Here is a 24,663-nt window from a genome sequence, read left to right as displayed (position 1 = left end):
AAGCCACAATTTGGAAGACATAACAGATGGAAAAGGCCACTATCAAGTATGTGGATTCATTCACGTGGATGTCGAAAACATGAAAAGCGTAAGAATTAAAGGATGAGAAGAGACATATGAAAATTATGGACGTGGAAAGGCAAAAGTGAGAGATGGAAAAAGGCTTTTAAAAAAAATCAAAAACAGAGAAAACGAAAAACAAAATGATGGATATACCCTTGACGTCCAAGGGTAACTCCCTCTTATATATAACGATGATGATAAGGGTGCGTCTCTTATTTACTTCTTATGTCATTTTTATTAAAATAAATAAAATAAATTTAATTTAACTCTATTATAGTTTACAATCAAGCCTATCTTCAATATTAATTGTGTTTTTTTCTTTGCTTAAACTAAAAAGCCGCATGTACTTCATCATTTTAAATAATGCAATGGCAGGGACTTGTTCTGTTTCATTTTTCCCACTTTTGGGGCTCAAATTCAATTCTGGCTAAAGTATTTGGGTAATTTTCTAATTTTATATGTACCGTCGTCACTGAGTTCGAACTCGAGAAAGATTTGTAATTGTAGCACGGTGATAGATAGCCGCAACGCTGTGTGCGTTTCCCCTCCACTTAAAATTGTTACCACTCAATAAACACTTCAACTTTCTAGTGGTAAAATGGCGAGAATGGCTTGCTCTCATCTTCTTCCTTCAATGGCTACCCCGCTCAAGTCTTCTTTCCTCAATGGCTCTTCTCATCAGTGGTTACGACTCTCAGAATCTATGCATCCTGTGGTACTCATCAAAAGGCGCTTCTCCGTCGCTAAGATAAGCATGAGTTTACGTGCCGGCATCGTTGGCCTTCCTAATGTTGGGAAGTCTACGCTGTTCAACGCCGTTGTAAGTCTATTTTCATTCTTATCTTTCCTTTTGTAACGACGCACTTGAATGCGCACTACATATTTGTAGAAATGTCAGTTGTCATGCTGTTGAAGCTCAGAAAATGGACGTAGAAGCTTAGAAATTCAACTACAAGTAAGAGTGTGTAGTGAGTTAGATGTTTACTGGAGTGTAAGTATAGTTACTTATGTTTCTATCAGAAGGAATTGAAGGTAGATGTTGTTAATTGAAAATTGGATAGCTGTTCAGCTGGAAAACTACAATCTGTAGGAAATTGATGGAAAATTGATATTGCATATATTTCTAGATGCTCCTAGAGAGCCGAATTGTTTTTCATCTATTTGATAAATGCATACTGCATATCTGCATGAAGGATATTATTCACTAGTTAGAGGGACTGTAACTGAGGTTTTGAGTTGATGAACGCGTTATTAGTTCTACTTGCTGGGAAAAAATATCATATTACTGAAGAATTTGTGTGGTTACTTGCATTCTGTGGATTAAGCGGGTATGAAACTAGCTTTTCTTGACAATCACCTTTATATTTAAGGGGAGTCAAATATCATTGTTCGAGGAGTTGGGTGTCAGTTCAAGTGTTAAACCATCAAAATGGCAATTGTTGTGCTGCTTCTTGTTATGGTTGTCAATGTAGATCACCCTGTATCTTAAACTTCAGGTATCTCTGAAACCTCTAGCATTAACTGACAAAATGGGTTATGTGTTCGACAGTTCTTAAGTTTTTGTTTGCTAGCAGGTGTCAGCTGCATATGTAGTATTAGTCTGTTATTATGGTCCATTCTCTGCGTATTCCAGTCTGAAAAGCTAAAAAATGGTAACATATGCTGGAAACTTGACATTTTACTGTTGTAGTTTGCTGTCAAATAACTCCTTTGATTATCTACTGGTATGTTTGCTGTTGCTCACTTATCCTAATAGCCATTGCCAATGTTCTTGCAGGTTGAGAATGGAAAGGCTCAGGCTGCCAATTTTCCTTTTTGCACAATAGAGCCAAATGTCGGGATAGTTGCTGTCCCTGATACACGTCTCAATGTTCTTTCTGATATAAGCAAATCCAAACGAGCAGTCCCGGCTTCGATAGAGTTTGTCGATATTGCTGGGCTTGTAAAGGGAGCCAGTCAAGGGGAGGTTTATTCTCAATACCAAAAGTTTCCTAACATCAATTATTATTAGAGCCTGCTTGGATTGACTTATTTTAAGTGCTTTTAAGCACTTTTGGAGTGTTTGGGTAAATTAAAAAAGTGCTTATAAACTCTTTCTCAAAAAAAAGGTGCTTATAAACACTTGGTTTAAAGCTAGAATGATAAAAATAAGCCAAAAGCAAATCCAAACAGGCTCTTAGTCCTGTTTTTACTTGTTGTATCATTGCATCAGTGGCATTATAAATTGAAGATGCGACAATAGTTTTATAAAATATTTCTATGGCAGGGCTTGGGGAATAAGTTCTTGTCACATATTCGTGAAGTGGATTCCATACTTCAGGTTTATATACTTTCTAGTTCCTTTATCATTATTATCCATAATCTTATGCTAATGTTGAAATATATGTTGCTTGGACTCTTTAAAAATGTCGACGGGGTGCGTGTTGGATATCTCCAAAAGTAGTGCATTTTTGGGGGATCTGACACGGGTGCGACAACAATTTTGGAGAGTCCGAGCAACTTAGATTTGAAATCCATGTTAGTGCCCACTTCCATGGAAGTAATGAATCTATTTGATTGACCTTATTGAAGAGTGTGACTTGATCCTGGTATAAAGAGGAGAGAAAAATATTAAATATTACATAAATTATTGATCTTGATGTATCCCTTTTTGGTAAGAAATGAAGAAATTGTCATCAGGTAGCATCCTTTGAAGGATCACTTAAGATTGCCATGGTCAACTTGAGATCAAAGTCAGGAAAGAAACTCGTCTGAACCTATTCGGTTACTGTCTGTATATGTAAACTGTCTTACTTTCTTTTCTAGATTTAATACTTCAATTGCATTACAAATATGAAAATAATCATAAATAAATCATTCCAAGGCCTTCTTTTTTCCTTTGAGTTGTAAGGCGTTATTTTGCTGTTATATTGCACTCCTAGCCTATGAGCATGTAAAGAGAAGGAAGGGTGCTCCATCAGTACGCTTTGAATTCCTTACTGATTTTAAAACAGTTCTGTCATACATTTTGTCTTTGTTGCTTGCTGAAACTGCTTGTGTACTATTTTAGGTAGTACGTTGTTTTGAGGACAATGACATTGTTCATGTGAACGGGAAGGTTGAGCCAAAAGCTGATATTGATGTAATCAACTTGGAATTAATATTCTCAGACTTGGATCAGGTACTTGTTACAATCCTGTTTTACATTTACAGGCTGCTAATGTGTGATCCTTAAAGAAACTGTGTGAAAATCTCCCAAATAATTAAGGAAAAAAGTAGTTGTATTGGGATCCATTTAAACTTTCTTCCTTCTTATTTTTCACTACAGCTCAGGTAGAACTTCATTCCTTTCTGAAATCAGTTCCAGTGGTTCATTTGTCACTGGAATTTTTGATTTGCCAAGGGAGAGGCTATTAGCATATGGTTTTCATGAAAGCTGGGGTGCTCTTGGCTATTATACTGACAACCAACTTGTTAGATTTTGTACTGTTTCATGTAGGTTGCTTTTTAAATATATTATGAAGAAGTGATATAATCTGATAGAGAAAACAAGATTGCATGTTTGAGATTTTAAATTAGTATCTCTTGCTTCAGAACAGGGTGTAGTACTAATAGTTTACATTGTTATTGAAACTATAAGTATGGTCATTTACTTTCTGGTGTTTGTGCAGACCAGTGTCAGTTCTAAGTTTCTTTGTCTGATTAACATCATAATTTTGATAAGAGAGTTGAAAAAAAGAAGAAGTCAAGTTTATTTATAGTACTCTGTCGGTGTAGGATGAACATTAGTAATACAGTGGTCGAGTTATCCCTTAGAATTAGAAAATTCAATGAATTTGATGTAGTTATATCATCTCACAAAATCTCGCACATTCCAGAAGGACATTCAGTAGATATCCTGTGGGTCAGTAAATTGTCTAGTGCAGCAGACTTCAGAATAATGAACACTTTTTTTTTTGATGAAGCAATAAGAAATTTCATTGTTGGCATCAAGAAGATGCAGAATAGTACAAAAGTTAGGAAGATGACAAAACTTTGTTAGCTCAATTACAAAAAAGACTAAACTAGTACCAGGGAGCTATTGAAGTTCAAAAAGTTCTCAGATGAATCAATGGGTGAAAGACTATGCCAACTATATAGATACAAAAGACACATAGCATTAAGGGAGTGATTTGGAGTTGATAAACCTGCAAAACATCTGCTGTTCCTTTGGTTGAGGGGAGTGATTTTCAATTAAGCTCTACACAAAAAAATTGGTTTATCACTTGATCTATTAACTTGCTTGGCACTGAGGTGTAGTAGTTGTTGTACTTGATCTGCAATAAAAAATCTGAGGTATTCTTGAAAAGGCTACCACATGTTAAAAATAAAATTTCTCCCACACCCTTTCAATATGACCTGAAAATAGAACTTTTGGTCATGCTTTTGAACCATCTCGCTTTACCTAATACAAATTTGCCGTCTGATACTATGACTAACACATTTAATGGAAATAACAAAGTAAATGAAAATTTACTGTTGTCGTCTAGTCTATTAAAAATCTCAAAAAGTATTAGTTTCATTACTATAAGGGATGAATATAATTCTCCTTTTTTAAGAACATCAGGTGGAGAGGAACTGTGTTTCCTATCATACATAAAGTCCTCCTGAATTGATGTCTAAGTTTTAGTTGAGAATAAAGTGAATTACTTAAAAAATGCAGATGATTTATTTGCAGTATAACTCATTTTGTTTCGGCTCAAGTAAGACAGTGCTGCTGGATATATAGAAGTATATAGAATAAGAAATGATCACGGGAATGACTGGAATTGTTCTGCTCATCTTTGGTTGCTTATAGAGAGGCAATCACCTATCTGAGCCTCCTCATTTGTCTAACATGAACTAGGAGTACAGCTCATGGAGAGGCATGCAGAAGAATCTCATGATTATAGTTTGGAGGAAAAAGAGAACATAAACATAAACAGTACTTGCTTTTTATTAAAATGAACAAAAGAAAGTTTCGATCGCATGTGATAATGATAGTATTGCTTGAGAAGTGTATATGAATAAAAGCTTTTTATGTACCTATGAAGCATGCATGCCAGGCTCCTGATGGTGTCAGACAAAATGCGCACAAGACAAGGGGTGTGGATGATATATTCTTTCTTTTCTTCAACAGTAATTTTATATTCCTGTTCTCCTTGTAATGTTTCTGGGTATGCGAGTCAACTAATGGCACTAAGTTTACAAGAATGCAGATTGAGAAAAGAATGGAGAAACTCAAAAAAGGCAGAACCAAAGATTCACAAGCTAAAGTAAAGGTAAACTTAACTTTTAGTTTCTGGGAGATTAAGTGAGTAGTTCATCCTTGTAAGGTTTTAAAATGTTAATTTTTATATGGTAGGCATCCTAGTATTACGTTACAATCGTTGTCTATGGGATATCTATGTTTGATATAATCGTTTCAGGAGGAAGCAGAAAAGTCTGCCTTGGAGAAAATACAACAAGCACTACTGGATGGAAAACCAGCACGATCAGTATCTTTGTCGGAATTTGAAAAGGAGGCTATAAAACAGCTTTGTCTTCTAACAATGAAGCCTGTCATATTTGTGGCAAATGTAGCGGAATCAGAGGTAGCTGAGCCTGAAAATAATCCTCATGTCAAGGAAGTAATAAAAAAAGCTTCCGAGTTAAATTCTGGTGTGGTGACTATTTCAGCGCAGGTTTGTTGACGTTTTCATCAGACCCTTCCCTTTTGTATTTGAATCGATCAAAATTCACGGCTTATTTCATTCCAAGGGGAGATCTTTATCCTATTTGCTCTATTGGAAATTACTTTAATTGTCATATCTTGTTCTGGTCCTCAATACGAGTCTAGAAACTCTTATGATAAAACTAATACCAGAAGGAAATTAGGTATGTGACATTACCTATCTATGAGAAGCATGAACTGACTTCAATGGAAATCAGGACCTGTCAAGATCTCTTAACCATTTTAGGGAGAGGAGCAAATATTTGCGAACTTGTTTTCTCTGTCATACGTATCCTTGACTTTTTCCTCCTTTAGGGAGTAAGAGTTATGATGTGCTATAGTGAATCTAGCTTTCTACACTATAAAAAATCTCTCTAGCATCAGAGGGTTACTTTCAGTTGTTACATATTTCTGGTCTTCCTATTGCAGGTTGAGTCTGAGCTATCTGAACTTCCTTTAGAAGAAAGAATGGAATATTTGAAATCTCTTGGTGTCAATGAAAGTGGCCTTGGAAATCTTATCAGAGAAACTTATGGTCTCCTAGGGTTGCGGACATACTTCACTTCTGGCGAGAAGGTGAAACAAATAAAAGAGCTTTAGTGATTTTTGATTGTCGGCATAGTTTTTTCCTCTTTGGTACCATAGTGTATGAGTATTGAGTTTATCATTGGTCAACTTGCAGGAAACCAAAGCATGGACCATCCTCACAGGTTTGCAGTATATTTCTCTATTTTGTTCTTTTCTTAAAGTGAAAAACAAGTAGTTCTGGTCCCTCTCTTATATTACTTCCAATTTTGGTAATTTTTTTATCTGGCTAAGCACATAAAACCTCCACTTTTCCTGTTTTTGCTCTTTTGATCCTATTGTTAATGGCACTTCTACAAGTTAATAGAATCTTCACTTCAATGGCATTTTCTCTTAAATACTAGTGTCTTTTCCTCTGATTAAAATGTTCAGTTTTAATCACTTAAAGGGCGAAAAAGCGGAAGCATAAAAATAATGTCCTTCATGCTTGTCCTCTCACATTGTCTCTGCAAGGCTCATTCATTCTCCCCTTGCAATGAGCAACCTTCCCATTTATTCTCCCTCTCCGCGCTGTTGCATTTTCTCTCCTTTAGAAGCTCATGCAAACAACCATATGCAACATTTTTTCCCCCTTCCTCCACATGGAAGTTCTTCTTCTCCCTAGTTCATTTTCTTTTTCTGATGCCGGACTCTTCCTTGTTATGGGTCAATTTTCTCGAGAAAAAAATTCTGGATGGCTGTTTAGGTCAATTTTCAAGAATAAATAAGAAGTTTTATGTGCTTAAAAAATAGAGGGACTAAATTTGGAATTTGCAACAGAGGGACTAAAACTGTTCTCTAAAAATTTCCTCTACAAGGAACTTATAACTGAGTCAGTTGAGCTTATAGAAAAGAATAAACATTCCTTTGTATTTTGCTTAAATTGGGTACAGATTTGAATAATTGATAGGCTCTTGACAACCCACGTGGTATCTAACCCTTTACATCCTTTATCCTGAACATGTTTGTCTAACCATTATGATTATATAGGAATGACTGCTCCCCAAGCAGCTGGGGTTATTCACTCCGACTTTGAAAAGGGCTTCATCAGGGCAGAGACGGTGAGTATCATGTAAATATAGGGCAAGTCATAAGAAACAGTAAACTATGCTTTGGTTACTTCCAAGACTTTCATCATGTATGTTGATTTTGTTTTAGAGGACAACCATATACTCAATATTTCTGATAAAATTTAGTAGGCATGGAAATATATCCTAAACATTGTGAAGGTAATGATTGAGAGCTTAAAACTTCACATTGGTTAGATCATAGATGATGAAGATATACTGACAATGGTGAAACCTTGTACTTTTGTGAATACAAATAAATGTGATTAATCTAGATGACTGGATGTAACCATTTCTGTGACCTTAGATGGATAGGCCAAGTCAAAGTAAGGTTTCACATGATAGGTGGAGCTTGATCGAACTGTTCTGTTATGTCATATTTTATTATCAGTGACTATGAAGAATTGAGTCTATTTTTTCAGCTGGAAATATAAGACTTTACTAACATAGTCATAACTTGTAATCATCAGTCTGCATTTGCCCAATTTACTAGACATAGAAGTTCTGTTTAAATGTTATTTTGGTGCTGATAGGATCATTTGTGCATAAAATAATACCTAAAAGATATTCAAATAGAAGCTGTTAATAAGGTGGATCTTAGCTCAACCAACAACAAATACGAGTGAATCCAAAATAATTAGGTCTTATATGAATCCTCAGCATCCAGTTAGCTCCATTCATCAGACAAATAGTAGTGGATATATGAATCCTGAGTAGGGTGGATCTTAGCTCGATTGATTTAGGATTGGTTTGTCTGGTAGTGAATTTGAAGGTTAGATCCATTATGTTGCCATTTGTTTATGCTTGATCGTGTGGTTATCTTTTGTCTTTCATTTAACTCACCACGCTGAATATGTGGAACTGTTAGACCTGTCTTATTAGTACTTGTTGAGTTGTTTTGCTCATGGAAGAAGGCTTAACTTACCACAAACTAGATGTTGGAACCATTTCAGCTTAGTTGACCATCCCCTTCCAACCTCATACGCACACCCAAGCTCAGATGAGCTTGTTGTGAACAGACTCAACCATGGCTAACGTAGAACTATAGTAGTTATCCTTCATTATTTTTAGGAGAGATGAGCCTTGGAAATAAACAGTTTCAATGATTCGTTATCTAGGTGTATTTTTATGGTCTTGGTATGTTATTAGCCAAGTGTTTTTTCACTATACGTTTTTGAATGGCCCTTCCCTTTACCTATTAAAACAAAAATATTTTTTTAAGTTTTTAAATGGTTTGCCAACTTTACGTCTTTGCAGGTTACTTATGATGACTTTGTTTCTGCTGGTTCATTTGCAGCTGCAAGGGAGAAAGGACTTGTAAGTTGGCACTTTCTGATCATTTATGGTTCTTCTTGAGACTGTTACTTCTGTTGATTTTTGACCTTAGATGTCGGGAAGTGTAATAAAATGTCTTTGTAGTATTTGATTGAGACAGTAAAGCAGTTAATATAACCCATTTGATAGTCTACGGTCTACCTGAACTAAGTGTATGATTGAAATCTAAAAACTCGGTGCCTTCTTTTCAATTTCAGATATATCTGAACCTAACAGGGTTCCTCTCCCATGTGCCAAAGGTACCTCAGGTATTCCTTGGGTACCTGAAATGTCTCGAGGAATCAGTTAAAAGTTAGGACAAGTGATTGCGGTGTAATTTAAAAAATAGATAAATGTTTAAGGTAATGGTAAATAAGCTAAATATTTCCATGTTAGTAATCAAAAAACTTTATTTAGAAAATTGCCCATAAGATAACCTTAGATATCTATCTTTGGCTTGTAAACACATGCAGTGGTAACATTAAAATAGCTTCCTGAAGCAAAAAGCTTTGGAGAACACAAATAAACAACCCATGGTTGTTTTCTGGTGTCATTTCTTGATTAGTGTTGATTGAAAAACATTTTGCTGGAGTAAACCTTTTCAACTTTTTTTAGTGAACCACTTCATTATCATGTCAGATACCTCAATATCTTTTGTTTATGTAAATTGGATATTGGTAGTTGTTACCTGACCTTCTTACTTTGGCTCCAGCACTTAAAAATAAGATGTTTATTGCCTCCCCTACCCCCAAATTGTAAAGAGGCTGCTAATCTCATGTAACTTTTACTAGTATGTAGTTTTCTTTTACAAAGATAATTACTTGTGTAACAGAATGTAATTAGTGCTTCTTTATGACTTGACCCGTGCAAACAAAAAAATAGATCAAGCTGGTCACAGGATTTGTCTTTGTGTATGCAGTTGAGGTTAGAAGGGAAAGATTACGTTGTGCAAGAAGGGGATATAATGCTGTTTCGGTTCAATGTCTAATTGAAACACAACTGGTGAAGGAGATGTCACAAATTTTTATGATGCCCATTGTTGTTCTGAACCATTCAGATTTCAGAGACAACAAATTTTGCTACGAGAGCTTTTTTTCGTGAAGCCTATATTTTATGAGCTAACCAGATTTGTGAATTTTAAGGCACTGCAACTGGTGCTGATGAGATATATTTATGGTTTTCACTCAGCTGCTACAAATCTCAATTTTGGCTCGTCATGTAACATTCAATGTCCATAGGTCTTTTGACTTCATGTATTATTGTTGTAATTCTTTCACCCTTACTACCTCCCCCATACGCCTTAGATGGGCACTGCATATGATTTAGAAATAAATGGAAAGAAGAAGATTCGAAGTAGAATTTTTTGACTGTTTGATGGTTATGAATTGTCCCGACAGTCGGTATTCATATAATTCTATAGCTTGAAAGCTTAGCTGCATGGTTGATGGAGATACTTGGAACTTCTTTTTGCTCATTTGTCTTCTTGATTTAATTCGTGAGAGTATTAAATAAATGGATTTTGGTAGCTTGACCAAACAGGGATAAATATAGATGACGTCCTTGCTTTGACTTGCTGCTTTCACAGTTACTATTAGTCTATTTTCAATTGGAATGTCTAGTTTTTGCTGTGGTCAATTATTAACACCATTTGATATGCTCTTGCACTATGGCAACTTGCTTTCCTAACGAACAAAACAAAAATTGCCAGTTGTAGTTTTGCTTGGAAGCTAAGATGGAAGGGGTCTTTGTTTCCCTCCTACCAGCACTGCGCAGGTAAGGCGTACCTATTCTTTTATGATCTTGGTCACTATCTGTTAAATAATCAGATAGCAATGAAATTTTGTAGGTGAAATGTAACTTTATCTGCAGTTTATGATGTATGAGACAAATAGTAGGCGTGTTTGATTCCCTTCTAACTACAAAGACAACAAGATAATGATTGTATCTTATGAAATAATTCTGTCCTAATCGACGGGATTTTGTTTTTGTTGGGTAGGATTCTCGTACAAGTGAACCAATTGCCGAAGCTGCGTTTTGTTGGGCTGTCTATTATTTGTCCAAGTGGTAGTTATCAGCAAATGCTTTGGCATTTTTAAAAAGAGATCCAAAAAAGGACAAAAGGTCCAGACAATATCTAGTACTATTTCTTCTTTTCCTTGGAAATAATGCATGTAGTGACACACTTCAACAATAAAAACGACACGGATTTATAGAGCCGACAAAGATATTGGAGAAATGTACGCATGAAAGCACTAACAATATTAATATCCAGTCAAAGAGAAAGTAATACATAATCGTACAGTGACTTGAATGTTCTTCTATTGTTAAAAAATCAGGATGTAATCTGTTCCAAGATCTGTTGGTGCCCACTAAAACAATATCTCATCTTCCTTGGTACACGAGCCTCTATTACAGTTAACAACACTGAAAATATTCAGAGAGAAAAATAATTTCTTTTTTGGGAGATGGAAAGACAGGCTTATTTTTAGATTTGGGAAAAAAACACATTGGTAGTCAATAAAACCATAAACGAGTGATAATTCATGATTTGAATTGAATTTTAAGATGCCGTGCTAATAATTGAATTTTAATTATATATATATATATATATTTAATGAATTTATAATACATATACATTATTTAGTTTTGAAGCTATTGAGTTATGCTAAGTCCATATCTTGAAAGCTACTTCCGCCCCTGAAAGTCATAGACGATAAAAGAATTAATGGAGTGACATCTCAACAGGCAGGATTAAGTTTGTTCTTGATATTACACTATTTTATGGTATGCCTATGATTGCATATGTAGAGGAAAGACACAAGAGGACTAGGCAAGCCTAATATTCCTAGTTGGTTAAAGAGCTAACTTGTTACTTCTCGACTACTAATCACCTTAATTATAGTAGGCCATACTTATCTTTCCTCCAAAGACATAATGAACAAAATCTTGATCATAAGTACACACATAGAGCAAACAGCACATGAGACCCCATCTGAATAGACTAAAAGATAGCTTGTCTTTGTCATTTGAAATAATTTAGGTCCCCAATTAGAACCATAAAACAATGACCTCCTAACCATATTCACCTTTCCATCTAGCAATATTCATCTTCTCAATATCATATTTAAGTCTTTTAATTGATGAAACCAAGAAGGAAGGAAGAAATTAAGCGAAGATGAAGAAGCTGAATTTGTTATTGAGGAAGTGTAAGACTTTGTCAAGGCAACTAGGAAGAAGTTCATCTTATAGTAGTTTAAGGTCAAAGTCTTCAAGAGAAGATTTTTGGAATAATGTGGAATCTCATCAAGATAATAAAGAAGATTCTGAGACAATTTTTGTTGGCAACTCAAGAAGGAGATATGTGATAAAATCAAAATACTTGAGCCATCCACTATTGAATGCTCTAATAGAGAAATCAAAGCAGAAACATGGGGAAAAAGATCATCTTTCAGTTAAGTGTGAGGTTGTGCTTTTTGATCATCTTCTTTGGTTACTTGAAAATGCTGATCCCAACAATCTTAATTCTGATTCATTTGAGGAATTGGCTGATCTATATGTTGTTTAATTCGATATTATTACTTTTTCTTTTCATTCTCTAGTAAAAAATATGTTTTAGCTACAATATTTTTTTCATGTAATTAATAGAATGTTAAAGAGTGATTATCTTTCTCATAAATAATGAGAAGGATCGTAGTTTCCCATTATATGTGCATTCATCATTCTTTATTCAAGTTGTTGACATCCAATGTAAGAATTACAAATCAATAAAGTTCATTGTGTTTGGTATATTGTGATTGTGGTATTAGTTTAAGGAAATTCTTCCCCAAAAGTGGTGATGAGATGGATATAATTCCTCAATTTTCAATCAAAGCTATAGATCTTGTGTATGAGCTTCTACGAATGAAAAGGTTATGATAGGAAGTACTTCCTCTGTTAATGGACCTCCTGCGATGAGAATTCAGATTATGAATGTGATAAATATTGAATTAAGGAAATGACATACACCACTAAGGATTGTGGTTGGATTGATAGGATCCCCATTCTTAATCATAAGTCTCAGTTCAATTCCAGTAAATAAATAAAAATTACAAATAAAAAGTCTTATGCGATGCAAATCTTTAATCAATGCCAAAGCAGATATCAAATATATACCAAATGAAAACACAAAAAAAAAATTGGAAGGGAGATGCCAAAACCAAAGTTTATCTTAACGCACTAAAACTATAGTTAAAAGTTTGCAAAGATTTCTTAATTGGAGAAACTTATATTGTGGTATTAAACATCAACACCTTTCTTATAGAGTGTCATTAAAGATAAAATATTTTTTTTTACTAATTATATAAATGTCTCTCTTTTAGAAATTGATTGAAAATATAATGTATAACAGAGAATCTTAATAGTTTAGTTGCCATTTGAATTTTCACTTTATTGGAGAAAGTTCGAATCATAGCTTATAATCTCCTACCCCAAATTTAAAATAAATAAATAAATAAAATATAAAAACGTACCAAAAAAATAAAATAAAAAAAAAGAGAGAAAGATGGTCTTATGAGGCCTGAAATTCAAATTGGGCCCATATAAGGCGACCCCAATTATTCAGTGGCCCGCATATGATCCCCACCCCACCCCCACCCCGCGCATTCCTCTTCTCCAAAGTTGCCAATGGACAACATAGTATTTGTCACACTCTCCAATACTTGTAGTGAAGAGAAAAATATAATACTCTTAACACTGGGGCCTCTCATGGCGTAGCGTGGGTTTGACTATGTTTGCAGCTTTCCCAATTTCATATCAAGTTTAGGCTGTCTATTTGAGGTAAAAAGTACTCATCTTTTTTCTCTCTCCAAGAATCCATCACTGTTGCGATTGATCTTCTTTCTTTCACTTTCTCTTCTTCATGCAGAGCTATCTTCACACACCCATGTCTTTTTTTGGAATTTTCAAGGACCCCATTAATTTTGTTCCCTCAATTTGTACTGTGCATAATCTTTATCAAAATAAGTGCTTTTTCTTCAATAGTACTGTATTTATTAGAAGTGTTTCTTTTCACTTTTCCTATTCCTGGTTCTGTTCCTTTTCCTTGGTTAAACATGTTTGGCTGAGAACTTTTTGTTTATTTTGGTTGTTGGAGAAATAGGATATATTGGACCTCAACTAGTTTGGGATAGAAGCATAGTTGACAAATTGTTGATTGATTATGGTTGTTGTTGAATTTATTTTCTATTTCTATAAAGAAAGATACTTGTTTTCTTAGGGTCATGTTGATTGTTGTGGCAGTTTTATTATCTTATGAGGCTCATTCTTTCAGTTTTTAAAGTAGCTAAGAGAAATGATGTGAAGGACAATTTTGTTGTCAGCTGCGACTAACTAAAGAAAACAAAAATCTTTCCATATTTATCTGGTGCCATAACATATTTGACGGATCTAAATAGACTTTAAATTGCTGAGCATTCACTTTATAGAGTCTATATTATCATGACTCGTATTGGACTTGAATAATAAAGTTGCTCAAGACCAGGTGTTCTATAGCTGTTTTCATCGTTTGGATCTTTTAACGGTCTTCCCTTTGGTGATGTGAACATGATATTCAGTAGATATGTGCTTTTTGACTGTCTGAACTTCCATTTTCATTTCCGAGACTCTGAGTTTACTGGATATTGCTAAATCTTTTAAATAACGTTGTAGCAAATTGGACTCTCTGTTTAATTGTTGCATTGGCTGTTCTCTGTGGTTTGAGCAGTGCTGTTCCTTTATCAGTTTTGACGTAGATTACTGGAGCATACCTCTATGATAGCAAAGATCATGTCCTTGAAAGTCAGGCTTTAGGGTGAATTTTTGGTTTTCTTCCTGTTGGACTTTGAATAACAAATTTCTCAACTATGAGCAGAAATATGGATCGAGCAAGGTTAAATAAAAGAACCCGTTACTCAGGTTCAACACCGTCAGAGGAGTCAGCCTTAGATCTTGAAAAATACTGCTGCAGTTATTCTAATCTTCCTTCACTTAGTCCACCAACACTTCAACCTTATGCATCGGCTGGACAACACTCTGAGAGTAATGCTGCATACTTCTCCTGGCCTAGTCGGCTAAATGATGCTGCTGAAGAGAGAGCTAACTATTTCGCGAATCTTCAGAAAGGAGTTTTGCCAGAAACTCTTGGCCGATTGCCCGAGGGGCAGCGAGCGACAACCTTGCTTGATCTCATGACTATAAGGGCATCTCATAGCAAACTCTTGCGTTGCTACAGTCTTGGTACGGCAATTGGTTTTCGTATTCGACGTGGTGTTTTGACTGATATACCAGCAATACTAGTTTTCGTATCCCGGAAAGTTCACAAGCAATGGCTTAGTCCAATTCAGTGTCTACCTACTGCTTTAGAGGTGATCAAAAGGATGCCTAATTATCTTTTATCCTATTTTTGTCACCCTCTTTCCAAAGATTTTCCTGAATTAGGACAAAGAAAGATGATGAAATGTTTACTTCCTTACATAAAAAAAAGATGATGAATGTTACTTCATTGATTTTCTTTTATCTTTTCTTGCTGTATTCCTCTCCGTCAGTTTTCCTTATAGGAATTGTTCAATTGTTTGAATTCAACTATTATTAGAGCCCAAGAAATCAACACTTTCTAAGAAATGTTATTCTTGCATCATTTATTCCTTAGTTTGCTCTATACTTAAATATGTTACTTATTATCAGGGTCCTGGAGGTGTGTGGTGTGAAGTTGATGTGGTCGAGTTCTCCTATTTTGGTGCACCAGAGCCGACACCGAAGGAGCAGTTGTACACAGAGATAGTTGATGACCTGCGGGGTAGTGACCCATATATTGGTTCAGGATCTCAGGTAGTTTGATGTTTTTCATAACTTTGTACTTTGAGGATGCTGTGATTGAGGCTTGATGAGTTCACATGATAGTTGAAGTCTAAGTAGAGTCCTAGAAAATGCATCAATTAATTTTCAAATCCCGCAGGTTGGGCAAATTTATGATTAAGTATAGCTATTTTCATGAGTCCTGTTAGTAGATCACTCTAAGCATCTTGCATAGAACAACTATTTGGTGTGGCAGATCCTTGGAGTCATCTGTTTCTTTGCTTCTGATTACATTTTGTATTTTTCTGAAGTGCTTATCATTCAGTATCAGAACTAGGTTTATGCTTACCATACTTTTCTGAAACTTTGCAGTAAGGACAACTTATGCTAGTCTTATATTACTAAAAGGCATCAAATAATTTTGAAAAGGGTGGAAGAGATGGATGATGATTTCCTGTAATGTGTCTAAGAGCCCATAAACTTTATATGTGCACAAAGACATTTTTTGACACCTTTCTCCATTGTTAGGTTAGACTCACATCCCTTCTGAGTAAATTGGTTAGTCATCATCAGTTGAGTTCCTTTGAAATCTCCAGCATTTTAAATTGCATTCTAGGTTAATACATTAAAAAGGGACTCGGGGAAAGATTTTGTTTGTCAACAAGTTATTTGACCTTCTTTGTTGAGATCTCCAGTTATTTTAAACTGCATCTTAGGAAGATAAAAAATTAAAGAGTCTGCTGAAGAAATCAGATGTAAACTACTTGTTTGGCTTGTCAATTCTTTCTTCCCTAAGGTTATCACTCTGATTGTACATGTTAAATCACCACATTTTATTGGAAACATTTAGGTAGCAAGCCAGGAGACATATGGAACCTTGGGTGCTATTGTGAGGAGCCTGTCAGGCAATCGACAAGTTGGTTTCCTAACAAACCGGCATGTTGCTGTTGACTTAGATTACCCAAATCAGAAAATGTTCCATCCTTTACCTCCAACACTTGGACCTGGAGTATATCTGGGTTCAGTGGAGAGAGCTACATCTTTTATCAGAGACGACCTTTGGTATGGCATATTTGCTGGCATAAATCCAGGTTAAGTGTTTCTTCTTACCTTCTTTTCTGATTTGATGTTGGAAGAATGTTCTGATCCTACAAATCATTATTGAAATTCACTAAATGAATAGTTGATTATGATGCCTTGCCTTGTGATTTGGTAAATACGTCTTGTGATACTAGTCCTTTCTCCATCATGAATTTCTTATCTATCATTTTCTGATAGAAGAAGATTATGTAAACACTTATTCGAGATCTCACTTATCAGATTCCACTTTATTGATCCATAAGGTGTTTTATGAAATGAAATATAGTCAAATGATAGAAACAAGGTTGTCTTGTTAACTGGTCAAAATGTACTGTATGTAAGAGTTTCAATTTTGATCGTAATTATTATATTGAATTTGATTATTGGTTCTTGGCCTTGATAAAGAATGGACTATTAAGATTCTCGGGCTTTTGTCTATGGGTAAGAGTGCAACACGTGATGTGTAGGTAAGACATATAAATGTAAGGGGTTTGAACTGTGCCGCAAAGAAAAAGTTTGGGTATTGAGTGGAAAAGGCTAGAGAGGTGGACCCATTTTCTACCAAGTCTTGAACCATGCACCATTTTCCTTGGGGGATTTCTCAGTTATAAAGAAGTGGAATCTTAAGATTCCAAAAGGCCACTTTTGGTGTTGTTGGAAATCTAATCAGAAAACTTTTTCCCCTTAGTTTGTTAATTAAATAGACCTCCCTTCAAGCACATAAGGGTGTGGTGTAGTGATCAATGAAGTGGGTTGGGAACCATGAGGTCTCAAGTCTAAATTCCAACAGAGGAAAACCTATTAGGTGATTCTTCCCATTTGTCCAAACCTTGGGGACAAATTTATCCGATACCCGTGCTGATGGGTGGTAGCAGGTACACTGTGGGATTAGTCAAGGTGTGCGCAAGCTGACCTGCACACCACCTATTATAAAAGAATGTGTTAGACAATGTCTCTTTGTCCCATGTGATTATATTGTCATCCTGCCTCCACAACATATCATGGATTTAGATCTCTTTTGCTATAGTAGAACTAACTGCAAGTGCAACCCATGCTAGAAATCTTCATTTTTGTTTCTTTCTATGTTGTTGGATAGATGAAAAATTATTCTTTGCTCACTTCCATGTTACCTTCTCTGCTCCTGAAGGTTCTTAGTTTGTTAGAGTTATAATTTTTCTTGTAGCATTAGTAAAATTTCTAAATGTGCCGAATTGATTACTCGTGCAGAGACATTTGTTAGGGCAGATGGTGCATTCATCCCTTTCACAGATGATTTTGATATGACCTCTGTTACTACTTCTGTTAAGGGCATAGGGGAAATTGGTGATGTCAAAATTATAGATTTGCAATCTCCTATTAGTAGTCTCATTGGAAAGCAAGTGACGAAGGTTGGAAGAAGCTCTGGATTGACTACCGGGACTGTCTTGGCATATGCCCTTGAATACAATGATGAGAAAGGGATTTGCTTCTTGACTGATTTTCTTGTCAATGGAGAAAACCAGCAGACGTTTGACCTTGAAGGAGACAGTGGTAGTTTAATCGTTTTGAAGGGTGAGAGTGGGGAGAAACCCCGACCAATTGGTATTATTTGGGGTGGAACTGCAAATAGGGGGCGGCTTAAACTAAAGGTGGGACAATCACCAGAAAACTGGACTAGTGGAGTTGACCTTGGGCGCCTGCTCAATTTCCTTGAACTTGATATCATCACAAAAGATGAAGCTCTAAAAGGTTTGTGGTCTTCAGCACTTGATTTCTGCCGATAAAGCAAGCTGATTTTCTCTTTTTTGGTTACATGCACAAAAAAACAAATCTCCAATGTGTTTTCCCCCCTAAATGTTTCTTTTACCATTGCACTTTTCAATTTGTTTATCAAGTATAGGGCTTACAGGTAGTATGTGATGTTGAGAGTGATACATCCTAAGTTTTTTCAGAAATGTGGTTGTAGAAGGAAAAACATGTGCGTGTTTTAGAGTGGGCGAGAAGCTCAACGAGTTGTTAGATCTAAGTCTAACAATACTAAATAGGACTATTAAAAGACACTTGGCAGTTGGCTGATTATCTTTCTCAAAGTGGAAAAGTTTCATTGATTGACATCAACAATAAATTAACCATCTCTTCATCAAAAACCATCTCTTTTTGATTTAGTAGTCTGTAGATTGACATTTGTTGAAAAATTTGTGAACGCGAGGAGTTCCAAGAAAGGCATGATAAATTGCATTGTAGAATTAGTTAATTAGAATCCCATTGTTTGCACGTGAGTTCTCAGGCATCCAGTAGGTCTGTTTAGCTTCAGAAGCACCTGTATAATGACTTGTCCTCCTTGAAATGACATGCTCAATTTCCTCTAGTGACGTTATTTGGGTAGACGATGTTCCTTTCTTCATTTGTATAATGTTTGTATGATAAAGCAAGTGAATTCCATCCCTTCTGCTAACCGTTAGTATTTGCACCACAAGATGGAATAGAACTAAGCCGACTCCCATTCTTAATGCCAATCCTTGGAGACAAAATAATGTCTCTTCAAAGTGATGTAGGTTCCGTTTCTTTAACTCTGATACTTTACCATTTCATTGAAGTCCCCTCTTTTTTCCGATTAAATCTTCAATTCTTTGAGGGTATGCTATAACCTTGTCCTTGTCTATCACTGTTGTAGTTGCAGTGCAAGAACAGAGAGCTGCCTCTGCCACAATGGTGGGCTCTACAGCTGGGGATTCTTCGCCTCCTGATATAATGCTTCCAAAGGACAAAATAGAGCCTCTTGGGCTTCACATTCAACAAATTCCCATGGAAGATGGCATTGGTGGCCCTGATATAAACTCTTCGCCTGTGGAAGCTACATTTAACTTGGAAGAAGGCGGGATCAACTTTGATGCAAATGTTGAACATCAATTCATTCCAAGCTTCAATGGGCAACCTCCGGCTAATCAAGACGATCATCGTGACAAGTCAGCATATGAGAATCTTTCAGCTTTGAGGAAAGGCTCTGATGAAGACATCAGCTTTTCCTTGCAGTTGGGTGGTCATGAATCCAAGAGAAGACGTTCAGAACCTCCACCAAGCGCAGATGAACCAGAATGATTTTCTCCTTTTATGTGCTGGTTCATTTTTCTTTGAGTTCAAAGGAAATGCATTTGTTGTTTGTTTCTGAAAACAAGAAAGAGGTCCAATTTGGTTTTTGAGGTGCTAAATTTTCATCATGTGGCCATTGATGGCAACCTGTGTATGAGGAGTTTTGTATTTGAACATGTCAGTACTGCAAAATCCAATTGTAAAATATATGCAAGTTAAAAAAAGAGGCTGCTTTCTTGAGCTATTTAGATTCATGGTACTCCATGCATCTCTCTGTGCAGTCTCAAAACTTGCCTTTGATGTATATTTATGCTGGATATCCTAAGAAAGGAAGAGTTGAACGAAAAACAAAACACAAAAGTGTGTGTATACACTATACATATTGCATGTGCGTGTGTTTTTATAGGCAGTAGGGGTTACATGGACGGGTTGAGTATAATGAAAACCACTTTTCATTTAATTGTTCTTTTATTATTTGTTTAATTCTCAAATTAAGTTAATAAAAAGCATTAACTTCTACTTTTCATGACTAATATATCAAAAAATCAAACACAGGGAAAAAAATATTTTTCTATTTTGGGAATGAATTAATAAGAAATTGAAGGTATATGAGCATTTTGTAAAAAAAATAATTCTTATTTGGACACACTATTTTTCAAAACTTTTGCACGTCTTTTCACTTTGAAACGAACTTTAGACATGACATGTGGTGTCTTAAATAGATAGATAGACAAATTTTTACATACTACAAGTATAGGGAGTATACCTTAAATGAAGAGAGTTATGTATGTTCAATTACGCCCAGTTTGAAGTTTGGGTCCAACATTGTCCATCTATAGGGCCGTATCGTAGAAGCCCAAATGCACCAAAACGAGAATGGGCCGGCAAATAATTTCGTAAATTTTACCTAAAAATATACTATTCTTCTCAATTACATTCTATTCATACTCTTTTAAAAAATACCCAAAATTTCTTATTTTTAGTGAAATGTGGATACATGCATGTCCTGATACATTACGTAAAGTGATGTATTCAATCAATTCATTACGTAAAGTGATATATTCGACGTCTTGATATATCACATAACTGATATATCCGATCGATATATCGCGTAAAGTGATGCGTGTGAGGTAAATTAATGTATCCGATAGATATATTGCGTAAAATAAAATGGTGTATTCAAATCGTAGAAAATTTTAAAAAATATAATAAAATAAATTGTGTATTTAAGTAATTTTAGCAATAATTTCACTCTTCTCCTCGGCTGCTTCTTCTCCGGTGTTCCTCCCTTTTCGAGTTGTGCGTCTCCAGAGTGACAACTCTAATTACGTAGGCCTCTTGAAATCGGTTGCAGTGTAACGTCTGCCTCTGGTGCGTAAAAAAGCCTCAATTTTTTCTATCCTTTTTCCTTATTTATAGCTTTTTCTCTGTTAATTTTTTTATCAGGTAGTTGGGATTAAGATTTAGTGATGTTGTTATGCTTATATTGGTTGGTTGATAATAGTCTGTTGAATATAGAGAAAGAGAACCCAAATTATTGAGTATTGGTAGGAATATTGATATAGTCGACCTCAATGGTGAAAGTTCGTTTTTTAAAACTATGAATTGACTGGTTTTCTATTTGCCATTCAGTGGGTATGGTCTCAATTTTAAAATAACTCGGCACAAGCAGCTTAAAATCTAGAGGATTCCATGGCAGGCAATGGCCTGCCAGCTCTGGGTCGTGTGAAGCTTAGTGATTTGGTACCATTGGAAGGTCTTCCTTCTGATTCGTATAAATTATCGGTCTCAACTTTGTCACAGTCATTGGCTCAGTATTCAGCTGCCATTATCCAGCTGTCCACGAGTGATGGAGCTCTTTTAAGGTCTAGTCTAGAGTCTGCCCGACTTTACTTTCAACACAAACCCTCTTATCCTCCTGTGGATGTTATTCATTCTGATGATTCTCGTGACTGGTGTAAGACCTCTGGTTACCATGCTGATCCTCAACAATGGCAAGAAACTTATGATTTCAGGCCAGGGCTCACTCCTACGGAACCCATCAGTGATATTGAATTCCCTCCTGCTGCTTTGTCTGACATATTCTCTTTGCTTGGAAGAGCAGCAAGAGATATATTGGACGCCATCAGCTTCTATTTAAATCTGCGTAGCTCTCCATTTACTGAAATACTTGATAATGTTCCCCTCAGAAACCGAGAAATATCATCCTCTGTATTATCCGTCTGTTGTCATGCCAGGCCATCTTTTCAGCACCATGGCCTGACAACACAAGAGGATGGTCAGTTAGGGATGTTTTCAGATCATGAACATCAGGTTGACAGAAGCCTTGTTACAATTGTTAAGTCGGATAAGCCTGGTTTACATGTGAGAGATTTTCATGGTCACTGGGTTCTTGTGGATGGTGATCTTGGCCCCCATGAAGCAATAGTTTATCCTGGCCTTGCTTTATATCAGGCAACTGCAGGATATATCAGCCCTGCACTTCATCGGACAGACATTGGTAATCAGCAGGGTAGCATATATGGACGATGCTCCCTTTCTTTTAAACTTATGCCCAAGTCCATGAGCAACCTCAATTGCTCAGAGATGCGCGCTGCTGGTCATGGGGTTGAAGCTCAATTCCAGCTTCCCGTACCAGTTGATGACTTCATGCAGAGATCAACTGATCAGTTGCTTAACAGGAGCAATTTCCCAACATTCAACTTTCCGACAGCCCAAGATGGTATGGCATCCTTTTTCTTCTGTTTCCATTATCAGTATGGAAATGAAAATCTAGAATTATTACTTGTTTGTTTTTGTTCTCTTTTTTATATTTATATGAATCAGTAGACTTGATAAGGATAAGGTGGCCTAAATTGGCTTTACGGATGGTGCTCCCTTATGTTTTCATTTGGAGTGCCAGTTGACAACTTGATTAGCAAAGAAGGTTCTTGAAACTTCTATGGTTTTTGAAAAATGTGAGTCTAATAATAGTGTCTTTGCTAGAGTTAACATGATTTTCTTGAATTGTTAAGAATGTAACGTATTCATGTATATATATAATAAAGCACAATGATTGTGCTGGAAACTAAAACGTGGGTGTTACATTAGAGAAAAGAACCTCAAAAACAGCATTCTTCTTCTTACAAAGAATCTAAGATATCTTGAATTGTTTGAGGATCATCTATGCGTTCAGATTTAAGACCAAAAACTCAAAAGAAGGATACGATTCATCTTAATTTTCTGTTAGAAGCTGCTTTTATCTTCAAAATATCTTAAATTCCTTTCCTTCCAAATACACCTGAACAAAATTATTTGGTGTTAATTTTGAAGATTTATTTAGAACCAAAATACATTTCTGACTGAAGCTGGTTTGAATTGGTGTATCACGTATGATTGTGGTCAGTAATATGATTTTTTTGTGACAATCTTAGCCATTACAATTTTTGAAAACTTTGAAGTGAAAGGTCTTAGCTTTGCTGGTTGAGGACCTGAAAGTCTGTTATTTATCTCAAGTATCTGGAAATGACTCTTTCAAACATGGTCAAAGTAGATAAAGCAGCTTCTATTGGTTAAATTATGAGTTAAAAGGTGCCAGACTCTGTTAGTTTCTTTTTCTGTATCACTGTGAAGGAGGTTCTAGAAGCCGAATCTACTTAGTTTCAAGTAAGGGAACTAAACAAGGATGCCTTTTTATTGTTTAAACCTTTTTATTACGCTCTCTGCCATGTTTTCTCGTAATTTTGATTATTTTGGTGTTTTTTTCTCCTTGTCCTTGAGCAATATATTACTGCTGGTTGGATTTTTTAAAAATTGAATTGAGCTCTTTTCTGCTAGTATTCCTTAGTAAGAAGCTTTTAACAACAGGTCCTTGGATCGATGAAATGCTGGTACAGGATCTATGAAGCCCATGATGAGGAGGAGGAAGAGTAACTCAAGATCTAAACCTCTTCCACCTTCAAAGAGGTTGAGATTGGAAGCACAAAGAGTTCTCAAAGAGAGAGTTCAAGACATAGCTGATAAAAAGGGCATCAAGCTGAGGTTCTGCACCTTAAAGGATTGTGAAAGTCACATCCAGTCACTTGATAGCCCGTGTACAAACATAAGAATGGAAATTGGATGGCCACCGGGAGTTCCATTTGTTCACCCACATGATCTCCCAAATAAGGCTAAGATTGGATTTCTTGAAACATATGAACCTGGTTGGTCTGCAACTCATGATATGGAGTTGAGCCCAATCGATCCCGGACAGCCAAGTCAACACACTGCTAACTGTAACTATCATTCCCCTAATCAGCGTTGCTTTTCTGCATCAGTATCTATATTAAAGCGGTAGATGTTTCTGGTTTCTTTAGTTGCTTATGCATGAGAGATTGCATATAAGTTCACATCTTTCCTATCCTCTGCATTAGCCATGTTGCTAGTAACATTAATCCATTTGAAGAAGTGGTAGACCATTTCTGTTTATCTACTAATGCATTCTAGAAGTTCACACCCGCCCTGTTCTTTTCTTTTTTGGCTCTTGTATATACTGAAAGCAAAAATGTGTTTTGCAGGAATCTATATCGGTATCAGAATGCTGCTTGATGAGCGCTTGGATTCTTTGGACCAATATTTGGCTGCTTTAGTTACGCTTGTCTCATGCAGATCTTGCTAATTGTATACGAATTTCAATTAAGATGTGAAGGCACAATGAGCTGTTCCTTTGTTTATCCTAATCGCTGTCCCTGTACATATTAGTTTGTAAAATTTTGATGAAATATTAGTTTTAAATTCCGAATGTGCTTGTAGTTTTCTCAGCTTTCATTCTCTTAGCTCTCGTGGAGCATTTTATGTTGGCCAAAGAGTTTGAATTTATATAGTGGTTGGACCTTATCAGCAACGTTAACTTCCGTTTTCATTTTTCAACCCCTATTTTGCTTTCAACCTATTGGACCATTATGTTGATGTTGGATCAGCATTGCCTTTTTCTTTAATTCCATATATGATGGTGTTTGTAAACTTTTA

General features: G+C 35.9%; 4 protein-coding genes across 5 annotated transcripts; all 4 read left to right on the top strand.

The window, feature by feature from the left end:
* The first annotated feature begins 448 nt into the window (after nt 1–448).
* Nucleotides 449–10,306, top strand: LOC129891673 (uncharacterized). Its single transcript, XM_055967113.1, has 11 exons — nt 449–883; nt 1,841–2,029; nt 2,330–2,383; nt 3,113–3,223; nt 5,280–5,342; nt 5,490–5,744; nt 6,203–6,349; nt 6,456–6,483; nt 7,328–7,398; nt 8,662–8,721; nt 9,638–10,306. Exons 1-11 carry the CDS (start codon nt 662–664, stop codon nt 9,704–9,706), a joined length of 1,269 nt encoding a protein of 422 aa, XP_055823088.1. The 5' UTR covers nt 449–661; the 3' UTR covers nt 9,707–10,306.
* Nucleotides 10,307–11,844: 1,538 nt separating this feature from the next.
* LOC129893195 (auxin-responsive protein SAUR76) lies at nt 11,845–12,459 on the top strand. The gene has a single exon (XM_055968684.1). The coding sequence runs from the start codon at nt 11,894–11,896 to the stop codon at nt 12,281–12,283; it is 390 nt and encodes a 129-aa protein (XP_055824659.1). The 5' UTR covers nt 11,845–11,893; the 3' UTR covers nt 12,284–12,459.
* Nucleotides 12,460–13,381: 922 nt separating this feature from the next.
* On the top strand, nt 13,382–20,037 carry LOC129891672 (protein NARROW LEAF 1). The gene is made up of 6 exons (XM_055967112.1): nt 13,382–13,533; nt 14,606–15,098; nt 15,418–15,561; nt 16,379–16,619; nt 17,836–18,336; nt 19,262–20,037. The coding sequence occupies exons 2-6, from the start codon at nt 14,610–14,612 to the stop codon at nt 19,684–19,686; spliced, it is 1,800 nt and encodes a 599-aa protein (XP_055823087.1). The 5' UTR covers nt 13,382–13,533; nt 14,606–14,609; the 3' UTR covers nt 19,687–20,037.
* Nucleotides 20,038–20,917: 880 nt separating this feature from the next.
* On the top strand, nt 20,918–24,538 carry LOC129891671 (uncharacterized). 2 transcript variants are annotated; one of them, XM_055967111.1, is made up of 4 exons: nt 20,918–21,048; nt 21,310–22,399; nt 23,553–23,930; nt 24,213–24,538. In XM_055967111.1, coding segments are annotated over exons 2-4 (1,410 nt in total). In that variant the 5' UTR covers nt 20,918–21,048; nt 21,310–21,369; the 3' UTR covers nt 24,215–24,538. The 2 variants fall into 2 exon arrangements, with proteins under 2 accessions (XP_055823086.1, XP_055823085.1); XM_055967110.1 differs by having other exon boundaries at nt 23,553–23,988.
* Nucleotides 24,539–24,663: the final 125 nt, after the last annotated feature.

The sequence above is a fragment of the Solanum dulcamara genome, chromosome 6 (genome assembly GCF_947179165.1).
Source record: "Solanum dulcamara chromosome 6, daSolDulc1.2, whole genome shotgun sequence".
Lineage (NCBI taxonomy): Eukaryota > Viridiplantae > Streptophyta > Magnoliopsida > Solanales > Solanaceae > Solanum > Solanum dulcamara.
This window is presented reverse-complemented; position numbering and strand designations above follow the sequence as displayed.